The 25,544-nt window shown below is 47.4% G+C and overlaps 4 protein-coding genes across 8 annotated transcripts in view; 2 read left to right on the top strand and 2 right to left on the bottom strand.

The window, feature by feature from the left end:
- Positions 1 to 390: 390 nt before the first annotated feature.
- entr1 (endosome associated trafficking regulator 1) lies at positions 391 to 5,546 on the bottom strand. Its single transcript, XM_030129815.1, has 10 exons — positions 5,436 to 5,546; positions 4,732 to 4,829; positions 4,506 to 4,598; positions 4,309 to 4,412; positions 4,047 to 4,182; positions 3,851 to 3,924; positions 3,644 to 3,755; positions 1,883 to 1,945; positions 1,651 to 1,790; positions 391 to 841 (listed from the first exon to the last, which is right to left on the bottom strand). Exons 1-10 carry the CDS (start codon positions 5,473 to 5,475, stop codon positions 751 to 753), a joined length of 951 nt encoding a protein of 316 aa, XP_029985675.1. The 5' UTR covers positions 5,476 to 5,546; the 3' UTR covers positions 391 to 750.
- Positions 5,547 to 5,575: 29 nt separating this feature from the next.
- chek2 (checkpoint kinase 2) lies at positions 5,576 to 16,385 on the top strand. Of its 2 annotated transcripts, none has more exons than XM_030129813.1 (15): positions 5,576 to 5,710; positions 6,388 to 6,694; positions 6,846 to 6,973; positions 7,064 to 7,196; positions 7,902 to 7,992; positions 8,361 to 8,457; positions 8,920 to 8,973; positions 9,070 to 9,134; positions 10,586 to 10,685; positions 11,029 to 11,115; positions 11,997 to 12,160; positions 14,831 to 14,967; positions 15,699 to 15,784; positions 16,024 to 16,083; positions 16,176 to 16,385. In XM_030129813.1, exons 2-15 carry the CDS (start codon positions 6,397 to 6,399, stop codon positions 16,296 to 16,298), a joined length of 1,623 nt encoding a protein of 540 aa, XP_029985673.1. In that variant the 5' UTR covers positions 5,576 to 5,710; positions 6,388 to 6,396; the 3' UTR covers positions 16,299 to 16,385. The 2 variants fall into 2 exon arrangements, with proteins under 2 accessions (XP_029985673.1, XP_029985674.1); XM_030129814.1 differs by having other exon boundaries at positions 5,576 to 5,714.
- The window catches only part of LOC115416102 (rap guanine nucleotide exchange factor 1-like), a 34,538-nt gene continuing 19,907 nt past the window's right edge, over positions 10,914 to 25,544 (top strand). For 2 of the 3 annotated variants that reach the window (XM_030129811.1, XM_030129812.1), the window contains exons 1-5: positions 22,315 to 22,426; positions 22,583 to 22,731; positions 23,352 to 23,563; positions 23,638 to 23,794; positions 23,951 to 24,138. In XM_030129811.1, the coding sequence (XP_029985671.1) occupies positions 22,408 to 22,426; positions 22,583 to 22,731; positions 23,352 to 23,563; positions 23,638 to 23,794; positions 23,951 to 24,138 (725 nt within the window). In that variant the 5' untranslated portion in view covers positions 22,315 to 22,407. Of the gene's footprint in view, positions 10,920 to 22,314; positions 22,427 to 22,582; positions 22,732 to 23,351; positions 23,564 to 23,637; positions 23,795 to 23,950; positions 24,139 to 25,544 lie in introns of those variants that run through there. The other variant, XM_030129810.1, reaches the window with a different exon arrangement.
- On the bottom strand, positions 16,415 to 20,855 carry gstt2 (glutathione S-transferase theta 2). Of its 2 annotated transcripts, none has more exons than XM_030129817.1 (5): positions 20,627 to 20,853; positions 20,171 to 20,258; positions 19,939 to 20,089; positions 18,330 to 18,506; positions 16,415 to 17,803 (listed from the first exon to the last, which is right to left on the bottom strand). In XM_030129817.1, the coding sequence occupies exons 1-5, from the start codon at positions 20,748 to 20,750 to the stop codon at positions 17,657 to 17,659; spliced, it is 687 nt and encodes a 228-aa protein (XP_029985677.1). In that variant the 5' UTR covers positions 20,751 to 20,853; the 3' UTR covers positions 16,415 to 17,656. The 2 variants fall into 2 exon arrangements, with proteins under 2 accessions (XP_029985677.1, XP_029985678.1); XM_030129818.1 differs by having other exon boundaries at positions 17,668 to 17,803; positions 19,917 to 20,089; positions 20,627 to 20,855.

Here is a 25,544-nt window from a genome sequence, read left to right as displayed (position 1 = left end):
CTTCACATTAACACACCTGAAGGGGCATGACCTCTGACCTTTGACCTCCAATGCACAGTTACTTTACAGGACAGTTTGTGTGAAGGTCCATTGTCCCGTTCAGGACTCTGGGTTCTGGATTCAGGACTCTGGGTTCAGGAGTCCTGATTCTGGACTCTGGGTTCAGGACTCTGGGTTCCAGGTTCAGGACACCGGGTGCAGGACTCTGGGCTCAGGACTCCGGGTTCAGGACTCTGGGTTCAGGACTGTGGGTTCAGGACTCCAGGTTCAGGACTGTGGGTTCAGGACTCCAGGTTCAGGACTATGGGTTCAGGACTATGGGTTCAGGACTCCAGGTTCAGGACTGTGGGTTCAGGACTCCAGGTTCAGGACTATGGGTTCAGGACTCCAGGTTCAGGACTATGGGTTCAGGACTCCAGGTTCAGGACTATGGGTTCAGGACTCCAGGTTCAGGACTGTGGGTTCAGGACTCCAGGTTCAGGACTATGGGTTCAGGACTCCAGGTTCAGGACTGTGGGTTCAGGACTCCAGGTTCAGGACTCCAGGTTCAGGACTGTGGGTTCAGGACTCCAGGTTCAGGACTCCAGGTTCAGGACTGTGGGTTCAGGACTCCAGGTTCAGGACTGTGGGTTCAGGACTCCAGGTTCAGGACTCCAGGTTCAGGACTGTGGGTTCAGGACTCCAGGTTCAGGACTCCAGGTTCCAGACTCCAGGTTCTGAAGTCCAGGTTCCGGGTTCAGGACTCCTTGTTCAGGACTCTGGGTTGATGTAGGAGATCTTGTCAATGGACTGCAGCAGCTGTGATACGAGGCGCAGAGTCTGAGCCTCTCCCATCAGCTGACTGAGTAAACAACAACAACAACAACAGTCAAACAACTGTTCAAAACAACCACAGGATTATTAATGTGAGGAATTATACAGACAGACAAACACAGACAGACACAGACAGACACAGACAGACACAGACACAGACAGACACAGGCACAGACAGACACAGACACAGACAGACACAGACACAGACAGACACAGACAGACACAGACACAGACACAGACAGACACAGACAGACACAGACAGACAGACACAGACACAGACAGACACAGACAGACAGACACAGACAGACACAGACAGACACAGACAGACACAGACAGACACAGGCACAGACAGACACAGACACAGACAGACACAGACAGACACAGACACAGACAGACACAGACAGACACAGACAGACACAGACAGACAGACACAGACAGACACAGACAGACACAGACAGACAGACACAGACACAGACAGACAGACACAGGCACAGACAGACACAGACAGACACAGACAGACACAGACAGACAGACACAGACAGACACAGACACAGACAGACACAGACAGACACAGACAGACACAGACACAGACAGACACAGACAGACACAGACAGACACAGACACAGACAGACAGACACAGACAGACACAGACACAGACAGACACAGACACAGACACAGACAGACAGACACAGACAGACACAGACAGACACAGACACAGACAGACACAGACAGACACAGACAGATACAGACACAGACACAGACAGATACAGACACAGACAGACACAGACACAGACAGACAGACACAGACAGACAGACAGCGTGTCAGCTGATCCTCACTGGATGGAGATGTGGGCGTGGTTAACCGTCTTGTTCAGGTACTCTGACGCCATCTGAGCGTTCTGCCTCATCGTCATGACGACCTCTGACTCTGCCGCCTTCAGACTGTCGTTCTCTAAATGAAGAGCCTCCACCTGAGTCTGAAAGACAAAAACATATGAGCGAACCCCACCATTAAACCTGTCCCACCCAAACCACTGATCACATGACCAATAATCAATATGTGTCTCACCTGAAGCTGTTGAATCTCCAATTTCAGTTTGGACACAGTGTTCTCAGCCTTCAACGCACGTTTCTGTCACAAACACACACTTGTATTATTATTATTAGTAGTAGTAGTAGTAGTATTAGTATTAATATTATTATGACTATCAGTATTATTATTGGTAGTAGTAGTATTAGTATTAGTATTTAATACTACGTATATTGGTGTTCCTCCAGTCTGTCTTTTCTTCTCAGTCTTTGTGTCCCACAGCTGACTGTTCCTGAGCGTCAGTGAACGCACCGTCATCAATTTCAGGTTCTGTTCCTGAGCATCAGTGAACGCACTGTCGTCAGTTTCAGGTTCTGTTCCTGAGTGTCAGTGAACGCACCGTCATCAATTTCAGGTTCTGTTCCTGAGCGTCAGTGAACACACCGTTGTCAGTTTCAGGTTCTGTTCCTGAGTGTCAGTGAAGGCAACGTCGTCAGTTTCAGGTTCTGTTCCTGAGTGTCATGAACACATCGTTGTCAGTTTCAGGTTCTGTTCCTGAGTGTCAGTGAAGGCAACGTCGTCAGTTTCAGGTTCTGTTCCTGAGTGTCAGTGAACGCACCGTCATCAATTTCAGGTTCTGTTCCTGAGCGTCAGTGAACGCACCGTCGTCAGTTTCAGGTTCTGTTCCTGAGTGTCAGTGAAGGCAACGTCATCAATTTCAGGTTCTGTTCCTGAGCGTCAGTGAACGCACCGTCGTCAATTTCAGGTTCTGTTCCTGAGTGTCATGAACACATCGTTGTCAGTTTCAGGTTCTGTTCCTGAGCGTCAGTGAACGCACCGTCGTCAGTTTCAGGTTCTGTTCCTGAGCGTCAGTGAACGCACCGTCGTCAGTTTCAGGTTCTGTTCCTGAGTGTCAGTGAAGGCAACGTCGTCAGTTTCAGGTTCTGTTCCTGAGTGTCAGTGAACACACCGTCGTCAATTTCAGGTTCTGTTCCTGAGTGTCATGAACACACCGTCGTCAATTTCAGGTTCTGTTCCGGAGTGTCAGTGAACACACCGTCGTCAATTTCAGGTTCTGTTCCGGAGTGTCATGAACACATCGTCGTCAGTTTCAGGTTCTGTTCCTGAGTGTCATGAACACATCGTTGTCAGTTTCAGGTTCTGTTCCTGAGCGTCAGTGAACGCACCGTCATCAGTTTCAGGTTCTGTTCTTGAGTGTCAGTGAAGGCAACGTCGTCAGGTTCAGGTTCTGTTCCTGAGCGTCAGTGAACGCACCGTCGTCAGTTTCAGGTTCTGTTCCTGAGTGTCATGAACACATCGTTGTCAGTTTCAGGTTCTGTTCCTGAGCGTCAGTGAACGCACCGTCGTCAGTTTCAGGTTCTGTTCCTGAGTGTCATGAACACATCGTTGTCAGTTTCAGGTTCTGTTCCTGAGCGTCAGTGAACGCACCGTCGTCAGTTTCAGGTTCTGTTCCTGAGCGTCAGTGAAGGCAACGTCGTCAGTTTCAGGTTCTGTTCCTGAGTGTCAGTGAACGCACCGTCGTCAGTTTCAGGTTCTGTTCCTGAGTGTCATGAACGCACCGTCGTCAGTTTCAGGTTCTGTTCCTGAGTGTCAGTGAACACACCGTCGTCAGTTTCAGGTTCTGTTCCTGAGCGTCAGTGAACGCACCGTCGTCAATTTCAGGTTCTGTTCCTGAGCGTCAGTGAACGCACCGTCGTCAGTTTCAGGTTCTGTTCCTGAATGTCAGTGAAGGCAACGTCATCAATTTCAGGTTCTGTTCCTGAGCGTCAGTGAACGCACCGTCATCAGTTTCAGGTTCTGCTCCACAGATTGGACCATGCTCTCCAGGTCTCGCGCCTCCTGCTCCTCCTGACGCCTCCTCTGCAGCAGCTCCTCAGACAGATCAGACACCCTGAGGGGAGATGCACAGATGCATGATGGGTAGGCACTCAGTGTCACACGGGAGGCGTGGCTCTGACGGGCTGTGATTGGCCGGCGCTGGCTGACCTGTGCTCGCTGACCTCTGACCTCCTCTGCAGCTCCCCTATGGTCCTCCTCAGCGCCATGTTCTCCTCCTTCAGCTGCAGGAGGTGTCGGACAAAAACACACACGTTCATTTACAACATAACACGAACAATAAACCGCAACAATCTACTTATCGCCATGGAAACAGAAAACCAGGAAGCACATCTGTTTGTATCACCTGCTGGATGTGGCTCCGCCCACTCCTCCTCCTGCTGGACGAGGAGGCGGGTTCAACAACAGACGTCTCATCATCGCCCTCATAGTTCTCGACTCCTCCTCCTCCTGCTCCTCCTCCTTCAGGTTGGGAGGTGAACCTGTGTGGATCAAACTGGTCCAGATTAAAGCTCCTCATGAAAAACCAACACACAAACACCTCCTCCTCCTGCTCCTCCTCTTTCTCCTCCTCCTCATGAAAAACTAACACACAAACACCTCCTCACCTGGTCTCCTCCTCCTCCTCCTCCTCCTCTTCCTCTGTGCAGAGCGACGACGTGCTATCTACGCCATATGACTGGAAGCTCCGCCCCCAGTCTGTCTCGTCATCCTGATTGGACAGACGAGGAACATGTGGGTGTGGTTTACATTGACAGTGGATTCATGGAAGGAGGAGGTGATGAAGATGATGATGTCATTTTACCTGAGGCCCTGATTGGTTGAGGGAGGGCTCTGAGAAGAAACAGCTCCTGACTTCAGGGTCAAAGGTCAAGTTTGTCACATCTGCATCGAACCTCTGACAAACAGGAAACACATGTGACCCAGTCTGAAGTGGACCAGTCCAGATGGGACTGTACGCTGATGATGTCATACTTAATGATCACAACCATCAGCCTTTATTACACATGTGTCATTAAGGCCACACCTACCTTCTTCTGCTCCTCCTCCTCCTCCTCCTCCTGGTTCTTCCAGCGCAGGAACTCCCTGAAGGAGAACGGGTTCAGCTCCTCAGCCTGAACCTCCTCATCTGCGCACAGATTAAGGTCACATGACTTTTGTTCGTTGTTTTGTTCATTTTTGTTCATTTTTGTTCGTCTTGTCCTGTTGTGTTTTTCACTCAAACAAATGTACGTTTTGTCATCGTTGTATTTGTCATTATTTATGTCTGTGGAGGTTCTCATTGGTCCAGGTTCTCATTGGTCCAGGTTCTCATTGGTCCAGGTTCTCATTGGTCCAGCTCATGGACCGGAACACAACATGGGTTTGACAGAACCGAGTACAAGCCTGGACTTTGAGCTTCAGGAGGACCATGGTCTCTGGTTCTGGTCCACCTGACAGACGGACCTGATCAGACACATGTGGTTCTGGTCCTGGACCATAAAGCTTATGTTTGCTGTGTTTTTGGGTTCAGCGTCCTGGTCCTGGTCCTGAACATGAAACAGATCAGTCAAGACCAGGTTCTTCACCGAGGACCACGGAACCGCCGGTCCGGACCAGGTCCAGGTCTTTCACACCCACTGACATGTCCACATTTGTTCACTTGTTTTCTTGTGTTCTTTGTGAACGGACTGGACCAGAACCAGAACCAGTACCGGAGCCCAGGTGAGACCGGACCCGGAGGAGGAGAACTCACCGTCCGTGATGATCAGGGTCCGGTTCTTCGGTTTGGACATGATCGGTCATCCGGTCTCCACTCCGTCCTCAGATCCAAACCCGGAAACACACCGGGGTCACGTGGTACAGACTCTAACTTCCCATTGGCTGAGATGAGCCGTGACGTCACAGGGAAACGCTGAAAGAAACAGGCGGGTGCGTTTCCGGCGGGATCCCGGTAAAAAGCGTCCACGCGTGTTCCCGTCGGTGGCTTAGTTTTGTGCTGAGTCGGAACCGGCTGCAGAACCAGAACCGGTGGGTGAGTCCGACTTGGACCTGCACGGCTCGGCCCGGCCCGGTCCGGCGGTGCAGGGCGAGGCGGATGGAGGTCGTGTGGGTTCAGGTTTCTGGTCCTGGTGGTGTGTGTGTGTGTGTGTGTGTGTGTGTGGGGGGGGGGGGGGGTTCGCCCTGGTTCTGGTCCAGGTTCAGGTTCAGGGTCAGTTTGACGCTTCAGCTTCAGAAAAAACAAACAAACAAACAAAAAAAAACACATGAACGAACTCCATTAAAAAACCGTCTAATTTTATGTTGACGTGAACGTTTACGACAATGAGTGGTGTTGACGGTAGGTCATGGTTCATGAAGTCTCCATGGAAACTGGGTGTTGTTGTTTAGTTTTACTGTAATGCCGAATTGAAGACCTTACCCTGATACCTCTGCAGGAAACTTTTATTCCTGTCATTATTTTTCGATATGTGGAAAAATCCCAAAAAAACTGTTAAATAATGAAGTTTTAAAGCAGAGTCTGGTCATTAGACATAATCAAACCATGACCTGTGTAGGTGAAGACCAGGACCCCATATGAAAGCGGTCTGGGTCAGAGTTAGGACCCCATATGAAAGCGGTCTGGGTCAGATCCAGGTCACATATGGACAAGTTCCTGACTGTGACGTCTCTGTGAACACAAACCTGTCTCTTCTTCTGATCTGCAGACTTTGTAAATGAACGAGGAAGTCTCAAATGAGGGGGACCAGTCCCAGGCCCAGTCCACCCTGTCTCCATCCCAGGCCCAGTCCACCCCGTCCACCCAGTCCCTGTCTCAGTCCAAGTCCCTGTCCCAGCCGGGCTCCAGTTCGTCCAGCGGTCCCACGTCGGGCAGCCAGTCGTCCAGTGGGTCCGGGACCCTGAGCAGCGTGGACACCATCCCCGTCCCCCTGCCGTCCGTCCCTGAAGAGCCCGAACCTGAGGTGAGGCCCTGGGGCCGCCTGCTGCCCATGGCCCAAGGGTTCAGAGCCCACGGTGAGTCTGGAACCGGGGACGGTGTTGGACGTAGTTTGTCTTGTTTTTCCGTCCACATTCATTTCTTCTCTTTGATCAAAGATTTACTGACCACACCAATAACACCGAACTCTGAGGACTACAAGCTGTTTGTTTGTCTGTTTGTTTGCAGACTGTATAGAGGACCAGTATGTGTTTGGACGGGACAAGAACCAGAGTGACTACGTCCTGGGAGATCCAGAAGAACGCAAATCCAAGAAGTTCTTAATCTACAGCAAGAAGCACTTTAGGATCTACAGGGTCAGAGCGCCATGTTTACCTGTTGTTTACCTGTTGTCTGCCTGTTGTTTACCTGTTGTTTACGTCTTGTTTACTGGTTGTCCTTCTCAGGAGGACAGTGAGGTGTTCGTGGAGGACTACAGTAACAATGGGACTTTTGTTGACGGGAAACTGATCGGACAGAACCGTAAACATCCTCTGGTCAACAACGCCGTCCTGTCTCTGTCTGAAGAACGCAACAAAGGTCGGTTCTGTTAAAGGTCCTGTGGGTTCAAAGGTTGGTTCTGTTAAAGGTCCGACGGGTTCAAAGGTCGGTTCTGTTAAAGGTCCTGTGGGTTCAAAGGTTGGTTCTGTTAAAGGTCCGACGGGTTCAAAGGTCGGTTCTGTTAAAGGTCCTGTGGGTTCAAAGGTCGGTTCTGTTAAAGGTCCTGTGGGTTCAAAGGTTGGTTCTGTTAAAGGTCCGACGGGTTCAAAGGTCGGTTCTGTTAAAGGTCCTATGGGTTCAAAGGTCGGTTCTGTTAAAGGTCCTGTGGGTTCAAAGGTTGGTTCTGTTAAAGGTCCGACGGGTTCAAAGGTCGGTTCTGTTAAAGGTCCGACGGGTTCAAAGGTCGGTTCTGTTAAAGGTCCTGTGGGTTCAAAGGTCGGTTCTGTTAAAGGTCCTATGGGTTCAAAGGTCGGTTCTGTTAAAGGTCCGACAGGTTCAAAGGTCGGTTCTGTTAAAGGTCTGACAGGTTCAAAGGTCGGTTCTGTTAAAGGTCTGACAGGTTCAAAGGTCGGTTCTGTTAAAGGTCTGACGGGTTGAACTGACATGAAAAGAACCTGAGGGAGCAGAGGAAAAGAGAACGAGTGCACACATGACACTAAAGGTCTGGGTCCGGGTCTGGGTCCAGGTCCAGGTCCAGGTCCAGGTCCAGGTCTTTGATGTCTCTGTTGTGTTGTTGTGTTGCAGTGTTTGTGTTCATCGACCTCATGTCGGACGTCCAGTCCACTTTACCCAAAGACCTCAATGACAAATACCTGCTGACCCGTCGCATCGGCACGTAAGTCTGACCTCATACCACACCTGTGATGTCACTTCCTGTTACTGATCAGCTGACTAGAGCCTCTTTTATGCCTCAGGAACTTTGATCATTTATCCTGGATTCTGTAAAACCTCAGTGTGTTTCCACCTAAATTACCCAGTAAAAAACTTTCCCTGGTTAACCTTGGCAGTAGAGGGAGGGGCTAGTTCATGTGGGCGGGGCTGTGTGTTGAACAGTTCTAATTGGTGGAGCACACTCGTCTGTTTTCCATGGTCCATCTGAGCTAAACTGTCCCCATATTCAAATAAATGTGAGGGTGTGGGGGTGTGGTCTACCGTCTGTGACTCCGCCCCCATGTGTCCTCACATGGACTTCCTGTGTTTTAGAGGAGTGTGCGGTGAAGTCCGACTGGCTTTCGAGAGATCCACCTGCAAGAAGGTCGCCGTCAAAATCATCAACAAGAAGAATTTCCAGTCGGAGGGCGTGAGTTGGACTTTTATTCAGACGAATCTGTGACGTTCTCTGTAGTCTGATGAGTTTAAACATTATTTTATAGAGAAAACTGACAAAGAGGAAGGCTCCGCCCACAGCAGGTTTTACACATATGACAGTGGTCTGGGTCAGATTCAGGACCACATACGACAGTGGTCTGGGTCAGATTCAGGACCACATACGACAGTGGTCTGGGTCAGATTCAGGACCACATATGAAAGTGGTCTGGGTCAGATTCAGGACCACATACGACAGTGGTCTGGGTCAGATTCAGGACCACATACGACAGTGGTCTGGGTCAGATTCAGGACCACATACGACAGTGGTCTGGGTCAGATTCAGGACCACATTTGGCTGCAGACTGAACATGAACCTGATGATTTGACTTCACATTTATGTGGTTTTTGTCGTCTTTCCATGCTGATCATGTGACCTGTTTTCGTCCAATCGCAGACCGCCACCCGGAACGCCACGACTGAGATAGAGATTCTGCAAAGGATCGACCACGTGAGTGTGAAACGGGAAGCGATGTGGACCGACTGCTCCTTTAATCCGACCTTTAATTGACTGTGGTCTTTGTTGTGTTTTTCTTCTGGTCTGCAGCCGTGTCTCATTAAAACACTGGATTTCTACCAAAGCGAAGAATCCTATTACATCGTACTGGAGCTGTGAGTTCAACCTTTAATAACGGGTTAAGAAAGGGGTAATAAAGGGGTAATAACGGGTTAAGAAAGGGGTAATAAAGGGTAAATAAAGGGGTAATAACGGGTAAATAAAGGGGTAATAACGGGTAAATAAAGGGGTAATAACGGGTAAATAAAGGGGTAATAACGGGTAAATAAAGGGGTAATAACGGGTTAAGAAAGGGGTAATAACGGGTTAAGAAAGGGGTAATAACGGGTTAAGAAAGGGGTAATAACGGGTTAAGAAAGGGGTAATAACGGGTTAAGAAAGGGGTAATAACGGGTTAAGAAAGGGGTAATAACGGGTTAAGAAAGGGGTAATAACGGGTTAAGAAAGGGGTAATAACGGGTTAAGAAAGGGGTAATAAAGGGTTAAGAAAGGGGTAATAAAGGGTAAATAAAGGGGTAATAACGGGTTAAGAAAGGGGTAATATAGGGTAAATAAAGGGGTAATAACGGGTTAAGAAAGGGGTAATAAAGGGTAAAGAAAGGGGTAATAAAGGGTAAAGAAAGGGGTAATAAAGGGTAAAGAAAGGGGTAATAAAGGGTAAAGAAAGGGGTAATAACGGGTTAAGAAAGGGGTAATAACGGGTTAAGAAAGGGGTAATAACGGGTTAAGAAAGGGGTAATAACGGGTTAAGAAAGGGGTAATAACGGGTTAAGAAAGGGGTAATAACGGGTAAATAAAGGGGTAATAACGGGTAAATAAAGGGGTAATAACGGGTAAATAAAGGGGTAATAACGGGTAAATAAAGGGGTAATAACGGGTAAATAAAGGGGTAATAACGGGTAAATAAAGGGGTAATAACGGGTAAATAAAGGGGTAATAACGGGTAAATAAAGGGGTAATAACGGGTAAATAAAGGGGTAATAACGGGTAAATAAAGGGGTAATAACGGGTAAATAAAGGGGTAATAACGGGTTAAGAAAGGGGTAATAAAGGGTAAATAAAGGGGTAATAAAGGGTTAAGAAAGGGGTAATAAAGGGTAAATAAAGGGGTAATAACGGGTTAAGAAAGGGGTAATATAGGGTAAATAAAGGGGTAATAACGGGTTAAGAAAGTGGTAATAAAGGGTAAATAAAGGGGTAATAACGGGTTAAGAAAGGGGTAATAAAGGGTAAATAAAGGGGTAATAACTGGTTAAGAAAGGGGTAATATAGGGTAAATAAAGGGGTAATAACGGGTTAAGAAAGGGGTAATAAAGGGTAAATAAAGGGTAAATAAAGGGGTAATAACGGGTTAAGAAAGGGGTAATGAAGTGTTTAATAAAGGGTTAAGAAAAGGTTAAAAAGGCAAATAAAGGGGTAATAAAGGGCAAACAAAGGGTCAAAGGGTAAATAAAGAGTAAATAAAGGGATAATAATGGTATAAAGTGCAGGTGTCTCAGTGGTTTGTGTGTGTGTGTGTATTTGTTTGTGTGTGTGTGTTCTTCAGGATGGAAGGAGGTGAACTCTTTAATAAAGTCAAATCTCAGCAGCAGCTTCAGGAACCTGTGGCCAAACTCTACTTCTATCAGATGCTGCTGGCGGTCCAGGTGAGCAGTCGCTATGGTAACGGGTATAGGCGGTCCAGGTGAGCAGTTGCTATGGTAACGGGTATAGGCGGTCCAGGTGAGCAGTTGCTATGGTAACGGGTATAGGCGGTCCAGGTGAGGTGGTCAGGGTTAGTCTGGGACTTTGTGGGTGTGTGTTTGGGTTTCCGTGCTCCGCCCACCTGTGCGTCCTCGTCCCTCTACAGGTGGACGGTCTAAATCTAAGTCCACCTGTAGGTCAGAGCTGGACTGATGAGGCTCCACAGTCAAACCAAACACACACTCGTTCAAACTGGACGGACAGTAAACGGGAAACTCCTCTCATTGGCTGAATGTGTGGTTTCAGTATCTCCATGGAAACGGCATCATCCACAGAGACCTGAAACCAGAGAACGTCCTGTTGTCCTCCAGTGAAGACGTCTGTCTGGTCAAGGTAGGACCGTCCTCATCCTTTCAGTTCATTTTATTCATTCATTCATTCCAATCTAAGTGACTGGACAGGAGCAGGGTGAAGAACACGTCTAATCCCTGCCCCTTTGTCCAAACATCTGCTTCCATCAGATACCTTTACATGACAGTCAGTACAAATAAAACAAATCCAACATCCATATGTTCAATTCTTTCATTTCATGCTGTTATAACACTTCTCTGTTCTTTCCTTATACAACCTCTTAAACTGATAAATATTTGTGCAGCTCTTCTCTTCCACATCCTGACACCCACGACACAAACACACGTTTACTTCACATTAGTCTGAACTCTTTGCTGTTTTAAGTTAAACCTTCTGTGTTTTTCATCCTGTCAAACTAAAACAAATAATCTGCAGTTTTGCAGAAAAAGTCAGTTTCTGACTCTAAACACAATCAGCAATGTCCTGAATTCAGCGAACTCTGTCAACTGAAACAATCCTGATTTCATAAATGCATGTGTATGTGCCCTGAAGTTCACATCAGACAGGATTCTTTTTGCTCTGTTCTGTCCTAAAAACCCTGGCTCTGTGTTCCTCATATGTGTGTGTTGGCCCAAACTTCAGTACAACAACTCAAATATGGCAGAATAAGTCACTATATCAAATTCTCATTGCTTTATAATCCAACACATATTTAGCTTTTACTCCACACACAAGTATTTTTAGACTCTTTTTTTTTTTTTTTACACCAGCAGTCTGTGGCTTCCATGTTCAGTTATCGTCCACTAGTTCAGCCACAAAACCAGCTCTGAAACCTCCTCACCTGGAACCCCATGAACAGACAATGGTCCTCACCTTCATCCTCTGTAACCCATCATCTGTCTGTCTGTCTGTCCGTCCCTCAGCTGACAGACTTTAACCAGTCCAGGATCCTGGAGGAGGCGGTCCTCATGCGGACCCTCTGTGGGACTCCTTCCTATCTGGCTCCAGAGGTCTTCACCCACGCCTCCACCACCGGCTACGGCCTGGCAGTGGACGCATGGAGTCTGGGAGTCCTGCTGTTTGTCTGGTACGGTCAGTCTGTCCACCTGTCTGTCTGTCCACCTACCTGTCTGTCAGTCTGTCCACCTGTCTGTCTGTCCACCTGTCTAACTGTCCACCTGTCTGTCTGTCTGTCCACCTGTCTAACTGTCCACCTGTCTGTCTGTCTGTCTGTCTGTCTGTCCACCTGTCTAACTGTCCACCTGTCTGTCTGTCTGTCCACCTGTCTAACTGTCCACCTGTCTGTCTGTCCACCTGTTTGACTGTCCACCTGTCTGTCTGTCCACCTGTCTGTCTGTCTGTCCACCTGTCTAACTGTCCACCTGTCTGTCTGTCTGTCCACCTGTCAGTCTGTCCACCTGTCTGTCTGTCCACCTACCTGTCTGTCAGTCTGTCCACCTGTCTGTCTGTCCACCTGTCTAACTGTCCACCTGTCTGTCTGTCCACCTGTCTAACTGTCCACCTGTCTGTCTGTCCACCTGTCTAACTGTCCACCTGTCTGTCTGTCCACCTGTCTAACTGTCCACCTGTCTGTCTGTCTGTCCACCTGTCTAACTGTCCACCTGTCTGTCTGTCTGTCCACCTGTCTAACTGTCCACCTGTCTGTCTGTCTGTCCACCTGTTTGACTGTCCACCTGTCTGTCTGTCCACCTGTCTGTCTGTCTGTCCACCTGTCTAACTGTCCACCTGTCTAACTGTCCACCTGTCTGTCTGTCTGTCCACCTGTCTGTCTGTCCACCTGTCTAACTGTCCACCTGTCTGTCTGTCCACCTGTCTAACTGTCCACCTGTCTGTCTGTCCACCTGTCTGTCTGTCCACCTGTCTGTCTGTCCACCTGTCTGTCCACCTGTCTAACTGTCCACCTGTCTGTCCACCTGTCTAACTGTCCATCTGTCTGTCTGTCTGTCCACCTGTCTAACTGTCCACCTGTCTGTCTGTCTGTCCACCTGTCTGTCCACCTGTCTAACTGTCCACCTGTCTGTCTGTCTGTCTGTCCACCTGTCTGTCTGTCCACCTGTCTAACTGTCCACCTGTCTGTCTGTCTGTCCACCTGTCTAACTGTCCACCTGTCTGTCTAACTGTCCACCTGTCTGTCTGTCTGTCCACCTGTCTAACTGTCCACCTGTCTGTCTGTCTGTCTGTCTGTCTGTCCACCTGTCTAACTGTCCACCTGTCTGTCTGTCTGTCCACCTGTCTAACTGTCCACCTGTCTGTCTGTCCACCTGTTTGACTGTCCACCTGTCTGTCTGTCCACCTGTCTGTCTGTCTGTCCACCTGTCTAACTGTCCACCTGTCTGTCTGTCTGTCCACCTGTCAGTCTGTCCACCTGTCTGTCTGTCCACCTACCTGTCTGTCAGTCTGTCCACCTGTCTGTCTGTCCACCTGTCTAACTGTCCACCTGTCTGTCTGTCCACCTGTCTAACTGTCCACCTGTCTGTCTGTCCACCTGTCTAACTGTCCACCTGTCTGTCTGTCCACCTGTCTAACTGTCCACCTGTCTGTCTGTCTGTCCACCTGTCTAACTGTCCACCTGTCTGTCTGTCTGTCCACCTGTCTAACTGTCCACCTGTCTGTCTGTCTGTCCACCTGTTTGACTGTCCACCTGTCTGTCTGTCCACCTGTCTGTCTGTCTGTCCACCTGTCTAACTGTCCACCTGTCTAACTGTCCACCTGTCTGTCTGTCTGTCCACCTGTCTGTCTGTCCACCTGTCTAACTGTCCACCTGTCTGTCTGTCCACCTGTCTAACTGTCCACCTGTCTGTCTGTCCACCTGTCTGTCTGTCCACCTGTCTGTCTGTCCACCTGTCTGTCCACCTGTCTAACTGTCCACCTGTCTGTCCACCTGTCTAACTGTCCATCTGTCTGTCTGTCTGTCCACCTGTCTAACTGTCCACCTGTCTGTCTGTCTGTCCACCTGTCTGTCCACCTGTCTAACTGTCCACCTGTCTGTCTGTCTGTCTGTCCACCTGTCTGTCTGTCCACCTGTCTAACTGTCCACCTGTCTGTCTGTCTGTCCACCTGTCTAACTGTCCACCTGTCTGTCTAACTGTCCACCTGTCTGTCTGTCTGTCCACCTGTCTAACTGTCCACCTGTCTGTCTGTCTGTCCACCTGTCTGTCCACCTGTCTGTCTGTCCACCGGTCTGTCCACCTGTCTAACTGTCCACCTGTCTGTCTGTCTGTCCACCTGTCTAACTGTCCACCTGTCTGTCTGTCCACCTGTCTAACTGTCCACCTGTCTGTCTGTCCACCTGTCTAACTGTCCACCTGTCTGTCCACCTGTCTGTCTGTCCACCTGTCTAACTGTCCACCTGTCTGTCTGTCCACCTGTCTGTCCACCTGTCTAACTGTCCACCTGTCTAACTGTCCACCTGTCTGTCCACCTGTCTGTCCACCTGTCTAACTGTCCACCTGTCTAACTGTCCACCTGTCTGTCCACCTGTCTAACTGTCCACCTGTCTGTCCACCTGTCTAACTGTCCACCTGTCTGTCTGTCTGTCCACCTGTCTAACTGTCCACCTGTCTGTCTGTCCACCTGTCTGTCTGTCCACCTGTCTAACTGTCCACCTGTCTGTCCACCTGTCTGTCCACCTGTCTGTCCACCTGTCTAACTGTCCACCTGTCTGTCTGTCCACCTGTCTAACTGTCCACCTGTCTGTCTGTCCACCTGTCTAACTGTCCACCTGTCTGTCTGTCAGTCTGGGTGGTTATCCTCCGTTCCATGAGACCTTCTGTCGTCAGCAGAAGGGTCGGGAGGCGGAGTCAGTGCGGGACCAGATCATCCGTGGGGAGTTCACCATGGTCCAGTCCAAGTGGAGACACGTCTCTGATCAAGGTAACGCCCCCCCTGCTCTGAGGGGCGGGGCCATCCTGGTCATGTGACCCACACACCATGAACCTGGTCACATTGACCCCGTTTCCATGACGATATAATTCCAATCACTGTTACTGATCAGATGGGATGTGTTTACTGTCACTTCGTAAACAGGATAATCCATAAACCCTGGTTACGACGTTTCAGTCCATTATCGGATTTATTTCAGAATTCGTGTGTTCGTAGCGACAGGAGAAGTTTTGTTCATTTGTTCGTTCACTTTTCGTTCGGTTTAGTTTGAGTCCAGTGTCGTAGAATCCCACTTCCTGTTGTGGTCGTCTCCGTTCTTCTGTTTCCTGTGATTTCCTGTTTTCTCCACATGTTCAGATGAACCTGGAAACACGTATGAAGACAAACCCATCTGACTGTAATCAGATTACTGCTGTTATCAGATCAGATCACATTAGACCGTTTACATCAGGGGTCTCAAACTCAGATCCTCAAGGGCCGGTATCCTGCATGTTTTAGATGTTTCCCTCTTCCAACACACCTGATTCAAATGATGAGCCTATCATCCAACTCTGCAGAAGCCTGATAACGACCGTCAGGTGTGCTGGAAGAGGGAAACATCTAAAACATGCAGGATACCGGCCCGCGAGGACCGGAGTTTGACACCTGTGGTTTACATGATCAATAAGAATCAGATCCTGATCAGAAACAGACTCAGACTGACACTAGTGTTTGTGTCACAGCCAAGGACGTGGTGCGGAGGCTGCTGGTGGTGGACCCCACCCACAGGATGAGCATCCAAGAGGCTCTGCAGCATCCATGGTTACAGGTACCAGGGGGAGGGGCCTAAACCAGGGGGAGGGGCCTAAACCCTCCGATGTTGGAAACAGGACGTCATGTTGAAACCATTTGTTTCTTTGATTTGGTTGTTGGATTTTTGTGCCAAAAGTGACCATATTTGGACAAAGGGGGCGGAGCTTCCCTCCTTAGCATTATGGGACATGTGGTGCAGTGCATTATGGGACATGTAGTCCATCTCCTGCTCAGCCCTTCACTGTTTCTCTTCAGGACCCAGAGATGCAGAACAAAGCTCATAAACTCATGTATCCTGATACTGCCGCTGCCATGGTAACCACACACACACACACACACACACACACACACACACACACACACACACCTGCTCTCTCTGGCTCTAACTGTCACTCCACCCACCACAGGAAGAGGCGGAGCCAGAAGCATCAGCAGCTTCAACAAGAAAACGAGGCCGAAGAGCAGACGAAGATGCAACTGAACGTCCAACTGCCAAACGGTGCCAAGCTCCGCCTCCACCCTCACTGTGACGGACCAATCAGATGCACTTCTCAGGACGTGTCAACTTTTCCGCTGTACATAGTTTGTGTTTTTGTAATAAAGTATTTTATATTTGATGTCTGGTGTTTTTTTCAAGAGCGGCACATCATCTCTAAAACCTTTATTTAAAAATTAGTGTTTATTTGCATTTTTTTACAAACGTCATCATGTGACCGATACAAATCTATGGTTCTGTTTAGTCATGTGACCACAGATTGGACAACAGTCAGGATCAGAAAGTGCAAAGACAAAAAGGCAGTGATTTGTGAATGTACGTCAGAGCTGTGATGCATTCAAAGACTGATAGAAGAAAGGGATCACAAAGCTGTGATTTACACAGGGCCTTGAACACAGCATTCAGGACAGAATGACTGTGACATGGACGGAGGAGTTTTTCTGCATGAGGCTGAACATTCACCGCTTTAATTATAAAGGTGAAGTTAGTGTTTATTTGAACCCTGTTGGGAGTCGGAGGATCAGGTTTATGTTCATGGAAGGTTCCGGTAACGGCCTCAGGGTCCAACATGTGGCCCGTGGACCAAAGCCGGTCCAGCAAAGGGGCGGATCCAGGCCACGAAAGGAAAATATTAATCAAAGATGTCAACCTGAAAAAACAATAATTAAATTTTAACAAAATAAAGTAAAAAAATTTTAAAAAATAAAACAAAAAGATGTTGACCTGGTTTTAGTTCCGGTTCCACATTCAGACCAAGAGGGTCAAAAACAACAGAGAAATAATGACAAATACAAGTGTTTGTGTTTTAGTGGAAAAAATACTACATACATGAAACTCCTTTAAATATGAACAGGCTGACATGGCTGAAGAAAACTGGAATTGGACCGACATCCTCTAATTAACACTGTGTGTCTGTAACGAACACGGAGGCAGAAGAACGTTCACTTCCACTTAGTTTGGTTCAACTTCAGTTTTTCAGGTTCTGTTTGGAAAGAAGTTAGTTTTGCATGAAAACAAACAAACACTCGGATCAGTCATTATTTCTTCAGATTAAACTGGTGTGAACGTGGAACCTACAGCGCCACCACGGGGTCAGAGGTCAAATAAACACAGGTCACATGACAGCGGCGTATGTTCGGACTCATACGGTTACATCTGCACCCCCATAAATAAACCAGTTTAAACCCAGTCACCATGATGGTTTTAAAGGCACTAACCGGACCTGGACCCGGACCTGGACCCGGACCAGGTTTATGATCCTGGAGTTGATCATTAATATCAAACATTTTCTGTTTAAATCAGTTTTGTTTCATTCGTTTGTTGAGAATCGTCGTCATCTTTGTCGTTAATCGTTCCGCATCTTCTTTGACTCCGCCTCCTTCTGTGGTGATGTCACAGCTTGGCCTTGCGGCGGTCCCGGAGGGCGTACAGCACAGAGTGGGCGTGGTCGAATGCGTCGCTGACGGCTGATTGGACACGGCTCCTCCAGCGCTGGAGCTGCGGACGATTCTGGAGGACGTCCCTGTCTCCGCCCAGAGGCTGGACACACACACACACACAGATACTGAGCATGCTCACAACCAACGGGGAGTGTGTGCATATGTATGTGTGTGTGTGTGTGTGCACGTCTGTGTGTGCGTGCATGCGTATGTGGGCGTGGCCTACCTGCATCAGCTCACACAGTGCCAGCAGGTGTGTATGTGGGCGTGGCCTACCTGCATCAGCTCACACAGTGCCAGCAGGTGTGTATGTGGGCGTGGCCTACCTGCATCAGCTCACACAGTGCCAGCAGGTGTGTATGTGGGCGTGGCCTACCTGCATCAGCTCACACAGTGCCAGCAGGTGTGTATGTGGGCGTGGCCTACCTGCATCAGCTCACACAGTGCCAGCAGGTGTGTATGTGGGCGTGGCCTACCTGCATCAGCTCACACAGTGCCAGCAGGTGTGTATGTGCGCGTGGCCTACCTGCATCAGCTCACACAGTGCCAGCAGGTGTGTATGTGCGCGTGGCCTACCTGCATCAGCTCACACAGTGCCAGCAGGTGTGTATGTGGGCGTGGCCTACCTGCATCAGCTCACACAGTGCCAGCAGGTCGGCCAGGCTGACGTCGTCTCCGCAGAGGAAAGGCTGTCTGCGCAGGAACATGGACTCCAGTTTGTCCAGCGTGTCGTCCAGTTGGGCCACAGCCCGCTGCAGGACGACCCCATCCACTGGGGACCCGGTCTGGGCGGGGACCAGGACCTGGGGGCGGAGTCAACGCTCTAGTCATTACGGTCCAATAAGAATTGACATCAGGAACCGATTAAAGCTGATTCAGATTAAAGCCATTTACATCGGACAGGGACAGGAAGTGTGTACTGTTACTGCATTATGTCTACTTTACTCCGTTATGTGTACTATTACTTCATTATGTCTGCTTTTACTGCATTATGTGTACTTTCACTGCATTCTGACAAAGTGATACTTCAGATTCATGTTTTTTTTTTACAGATGGAACAAGATGCTTAAATTAATTCTCTACATTCAGGTTTTAGGTTGTGTGTACTTGTACCTGTGTCTGTGTGTACTTGTACCTGTGTCTGTGTGTACTTGTGCCTGTGTCTGTGTGTACTTGTGCCTGTGTCTGTGTGTACTTGTGCCTGTGTCTGTGTATACTTGTACCTGTGTCTGTGTGTACTTGTACCTGTGTCTGTGTGTACTTGTACCTGTGTCTGTGTGTACTTGTGCCTGTGTCTGTGTGTACTTGTACCTGTGTCTGTGTGTACTTGTGCCTGTGTCTGTGTGTACTTGTACCTGTGTCTGTGTGTACTTGTGCCTGTGTCTGTGTGTACTTGTGCCTGTGTCTGTGTGTACTTGTGCCTGTGTCTGTGTGTACTTGTGCCTGTGTCTGTGTGTACTTGTACCTGTGTCTGTGTGTACTTGTACCTGTGTCTGTGTGTACTTGTGCCTGTGTCTGTGTGTACTTGTACCTGTGTCTGTGTGTACTTGTGCCTGTGTCTGTGTGTACTTGTACCTGTGTCTGTGTGTACTTGTGCCTGTGTCTGTGTGTACTTGTGCCTGTGTCTGTGTGTACTTGTGCCTGTGTCTGTGTGTACTTGTGCCTGTGTCTGTGTGTACTTGTACCTGTGTCTGTGTGTACTTGTACCTGTGTCTGTGTGTACTTGTACCTGTGTCTGTGTGTACTTGTGCCTGTGTCTGTGTGTACTTGTGCCTGTGTCTGTGTGTACTTGTACCTGTGTCTGTGTGTACTTGTACCTGTGTCTGTGTGTACTTGTGCCTGTGTCTGTGTGTACTTGTACCTGTGTCTGTGTGTACTTGTGCCTGTGTCTGTGTGTACTTGTACCTGTGTCTGTGTGTACTTGTGCCTGTGTCTGTGTGTACTTGTACCTGTGTCTGTGTGTACTTGTACCTGTGTCTGTGTGTACTTGTACCTGTGTCTGTGTGTACTTGTACCTGTGTCTGTGTGTACTTGTGCCTGTGTCTGTGTGTACTTGTACCTGTGTCTGTGTGTACTTGTACCTGTGTCTGTGTGTACTTGTACCTGTGTCTGTGTGTACTTGTACCTGTGTCTGTGTGTACTTGTACCTGTGTCTGTGTGTACTTGTACCTGTGTCTGTGTGTACTTGTGCCTGTGTCTGTGTGTACTTGTACCTGTGTCTGTGTGTACTTGTACCTCCAGTATGAATACTCTGGCTGCGTGTGGTCGTGTGTTGCTGTGATGCCAGGCTGTGTACTCGTCCACGCGGGCTCGTCTCTCTGGTTGCCGTGGATACCAGTGTTGGGGGGCGTGGTACTTAGTGACCAGATACTTGAGGATGGCGTCACTGTGACACATACACACACGATGCGTTCACTGTCAGCTGTGTTGGGACAGACGGACAGGAGGACAGACGGACAGGACTCACCTCTCTGTGAGGACGAAGCCGTCGTCCACCAGAACCGGAACCTTCTGCATGGGGTTCAGCTGCGTGAACTCTGGAGTCCGCTGTTCCCCTGAACGCAACACCAGGAACCACAGTTCTCACACACACACACACACACACACACACACACACACACACACACACACACACACACAGAGTTTGGGACAGACAGTTAGGGAGGGGCTTTAAATTACTATTACCGTTAATGTCCCTGAACGCATCACGGGTTTGACCGGACACATTGAACCGTCCACCTGGTTACGTCATCCTGTTCTGATGTGGGTCAAAGGTCACCAGGCCACAGTTCACGATCCACGCAGTTACATAGAGTCATGTGAACCGGGACCACATAGACCCTGAGCCCGGTACCGTTCCAGTACCGGACCACAGGACCGGGTAACCGGACCGTTAGCTGTTAGCCGTTAGCTGTTAGCTCACCTTTCCTCAGAGCCACGGTCCGGACCCGGTGCGGGATCCGGGTACAGTTGAGCAGGATGTGGACCGCCCTGCACGGCTGGGACAGCAGGTCCAGGTAGACCTCCAGGACCCGACCCGCGGACATGTGGACCCACTGGTTCTGGACCAACACAAGCACGAACACAAGCTGCACAGGTGGGCTCTGGTTCTGCTGCTTCTTCTTCTTTTATTTCTTCTTCTTCTTGTTAAACTGGTCCAACTCCGCCCCCTGTGGTCAGATGTGGAACTGCAGCTCCAGTCACCCCTAAACCGCTGCTTCTCAGTAACTAATTACCCTGAACTTCAGGGTGTGGTGGAAACGCACTTACCACCAACTGTTTTTACCACAAATAAGTTCCTGGTAATAAAGTTCCTGGGCTTTTGGTGGAAAAGGGCCTAATCTTTTTCTGTCGGGCCCCCTTTGGAGGATGAAAAACCTCCAGGCCCCCCTTAACCCCAACAACATTGCATCAGTGGTGCAGTTACAACTTTTACTGAAAGAAACATCAATATTGTAGAAATACTTTTTGCTTTTCCTTGAATAATTTGTTGTGCAAATTAAAAATAACTTAGTTTTTTGCTTGAATAATACAAATAAACTCAACCAGACTGCTCCCTGAGGCAATATTTTTCCAAATAAAAATAGGAAATGTGCAATTATCTTACAAATAGAATAAAAACAACAACAACATAGAATAAAAACATTTTCTATTATGGACATTTTCTTGTGGCAAATAAATTCTCATGACTTTCAATAAACTAATTGGTCATACACTGTCTTTCAATCCCTGCCTCAAAATATTGTACATTTTGCTTCCCCACCCTGTATTATTATTATTATTATTATTATTATTATTATTATTATTATTATTATTATATTTTAAAATACCATTATTATAACTATTATTATTATTATTATTATTATTATTATTATTATATTTTAAAATACCATTATTATAACTATTATTATTATTATTATTATTATTATTATTATTATTATTATATTTTAAAATACCATTATTATAACTATTATAACTATTATTATTATTATTATTATTATTATTATTATTATTATTATTATTATATTTTAAAATACCATTATTATAACTATTATTATTATTATTATTATTATTATTATTATTATTATTATTATATTTTAAAATACCATTATTATAACTATTATTATTATTATTATTATTATTATTATTATATTTTAAAATACCATTATTATAACTATTATTATTATTATTATTATTATTATATTTTAAAATACCATTATTATAACTATTATTATTATTATTATTATTATTATTATTATTATTATTATATTTTAAAATACCATTATTATAACTATTATTATTATTATTATTATTATTATTATTATTATTATTATTATTATTATTACTATGACAAATACTTTCATATCAGTTAATGTTGAAAATTAACGTCACAGTTCACTTGTTATAGGCTCCATCTGAACAGAGGTGGAAGAAAGGGTTCTATCTGACCTAGAACAACTGAAAGGGTTCTATCTGACCTCTGACCTTAGAACAACCTTTTACTTTATCTTCATTTTCATTATTATGTTTGTGGGACCAGTAGGTGGAGCTATAGAGTCAGAGTGATGCTGATGCAGAACATGTGAAAGTGAAGAGTCAGAAAGAGGAAGAAGACGAACAGACAGAGAGAGAGGATTAAAGAATGAAAGCAGAGGATTAACCACTTGTCTGTCCACCCCTCCGTCCACCTGTCTGTCTGCAGATATGTCTTCTTCTCCTTCAGGTAAGTTCCTTCTGTTTGTTTCATTCGTTCACAGTTGTTCACTTCCTGTTGGTTTATTTAAGATGAAACACAACAATGTGGACGTTCTGCTCCTGCTCCTCCTTCTCCTCCTCCTCCTCCTCCTCCTCCTCTTCCTCGTCCTTCTCCTCCTTCCAGACTCCCATCGTTCCCAGTTTGTCTCCCTCACTTTGAGGCTGAAGGATAAGCTCCACCCGCCTCGGATTAGACAGACTGAGCGAATCAAACACGCCCCAACACAGAGAGTCAAACCGGCAGACCTGCAGCTCCAGGACCCACAGGATGAGGTACCTGAACCCACCTGGACCACATGAACCCACATGAACCCACCTGGACCCACATGACCCACCTGGACCCACATGACCCACATGAACCCACCTGGACCACATGAACCCACATGAACCCACCTGGACCACATGAACCCACATGAACCCACCTGGACCCACATGACCCACATGAACCCACCTGGACCACATGAACCCACATGAACCCACCTGGACCACATGAACGCACATGAACCCACCTGGACCCACATGAACCCACATGAACCCACCTGGACCCACATGAACCCACCTGGACCACATGAACCCACATGAACCCACCTGGACCCACATGAACGCACATGAACCCACCTGGACCCACATGACCCACCTGAACCCACTTGGACCACATGAACCCACATGAACCCACCTGGACCCACATGACCCACATGAACCCACCTGGACCACATGAACCCACATGAACCCACCTGGACCCACATGAACGCACATGAACCCACCTGGACCCACATGACCCACCTGAACCCACTTGGACCACATGAACCCACTCTTTGTTTTTGCTTGTCTTGGTTTGTTTTTGTTAGCCGTTGTTTTTGTCCTCTCCTCATCCTTCTCTTTGTCCTTTTCAGTCGCTCCTCGTCCTCTCTGAACGCCAACGGGCAGTGGTCAGCTCTCTGCAGTACTTCAAAGCCCTGGTGGACCGACTAGGAGTGGACCGACCCGGACCGGACAAACTGGTCCAGAACCGGTCCGTGGTGGGCGGGCTGCTGGGCGGGGCCTCCGGTCGGGTCCTGGAGTCGGTCCAGTCTCTGGTCCAGCTGGAGCCGCGCCTCCGCAGCAGGTAGGCAGAGCTGCCGTTGACCTTTGACCTTGTCCCTACAGGTCATGTGACCCGTGTCCGTCTGTCCTCCGCAGTCGGACCGTCTCCTCCTGTCTCCGTCGTCTCTACGAGTCTCTGGCGCAGCTGATTGGCTGGGCGGATCAGGTGATGCTGCAGGGGGTAACCTGTGGCAACAAGGAGACGGTTACCAGCGTTACCACGGTGATCCGAGCCGTTCTGGACCGAGCCAAGGTGAGACCGAGGCATATGAAAGTGGTCCGGGTCAGATTTAGGACCGCATATGAAAGTGGTCCGGGTCCACCCTAAGGTCCACCTGTCCAATAGTCCTTGTGTTCATATTTGTGTCCTAGTAAAATAAACCTGTTTTCTATTCACCTTTTTTTTCAGGAGCTCGTTCGATTGGTTAAAGAGAGACAAGAAAACTCCGCCCCTGTGTCTCCCGTCCAATCACAACCCTCAGAGTTGGAAGAACACAAGACATCAAACCTGTCAAACTGCAGACGACCTGAAGAGGAGGTTTTAGCCCCGCCCAAACCACCCATGCCCCCCATGGAGACCCCCCTACAGGGATCTGGGTAAGACCTGGTCCACAGTGAACTGGTTCAGTTACAGTTGACAGAAGCAGATACAAAAATTAAAGTGCAGGAAAAACAGAATTATTCACTTGTGAAACATTTTTAGTATTTTACACCTTTATAATATTTACGGGGCATGCATGTGGTGGGAGATTCATGTGGTATCTTCATTTATCTTATCTTGTCCTTGTTTGTCTTATCTTGTCCTTGTTTGTCTTAGTTTATCTTATCTCACCTTATTTTACCTTAGTTTACTTTAGTTTATCTTATCTTGGTTAATCTGATCTTATCTTAGCGAATCTTATCTTATCTTAGTTTATCTGATCTTATCTTAGTTAATCTGATCTTATCTTAGTTTATCTTATCTTATCTTAGTTAATCTGATCTTATCTTAGTTTATCTTATCTTATCTTAGTTAATCTGATCTTATCTTAGCGAATCTTATCTTATCTTAGTTTATCTGATCTTATCTTAGTTTATCTGATCTTATCTTAGTTTATCTTATCTTATCTTAGTTTATCTGATCTTATCTTAGCGAATCTTATCTTATCTTAGTTTATCTGATCTTATCTTAGTTAATCTGATCTTATCTTAGTTTATCTTATCTTATCTTAGTTAATCTGATCTTATCTTAGCGAATCTTATCTTATCTTAGTTTATCTTATCTTATCTTAGTTAATCTTAACACTGGAGAAAAAAAACACATGACTATATCCCATTTTTCACTAAACTTGATTCTATTCAATTCAGTTCTATTAAGTAGAACTTTCTGGATCCATCAGGATATGAAGATTCCAGAATCAGAACTAAAGTCCACAAATAAGAAACAGAACAAAACAAAAGGAAAGAAGAACAATAACAATAAAAACAGAAAAGCAGATGATTACTCATTAGAAAGATCTAAAGGAAATGATATTTTTATCATTTATATCTATTACAGTTTAATAATAAGATAATAATAATCATAATCATGACAGTAAACATGGTTACGCTGGTGGAACATCAGACTTTGGATGTAACGAAGGAACGGCTGAATGAAACAGGAAGTTAAGGCCCCTCCCCCTCCCCCTCCCCCTCCCCCCTCCTCTCTCTGCACTAACTGAACGACAGCAGGAAGTAGCAGAAGCAGAAGTGACACAGACAGGAAGTTGTGGTGGGCGTTCGTTCCTGTTGAACACAGCAGACCGACTGACAGGACCGACCTTCAACCCACAGACTGGTTACCATGACAACTGTCCGACAGGACCGACCTTCAACCCACAGACTGGTTACCATGACAACTGTCCGACAGGACCGACCTTCAACCCACAGACTGGTTACCATGACAACTGTCCGACAGGACCGACCTTCAACCCACAGACTGGTTACCATGACAACCACTCAGCCCACTGTCCACTACTGTCACT

The sequence above is a fragment of the Sphaeramia orbicularis genome, unplaced genomic scaffold (assembly GCF_902148855.1).
Source record: "Sphaeramia orbicularis unplaced genomic scaffold, fSphaOr1.1, whole genome shotgun sequence".
NCBI classification, from domain to species: domain Eukaryota; kingdom Metazoa; phylum Chordata; class Actinopteri; order Kurtiformes; family Apogonidae; genus Sphaeramia; species Sphaeramia orbicularis.
Note: the sequence above shows the minus strand (reverse complement) of the source record. Positions and strands in the feature narration are given on the sequence as shown.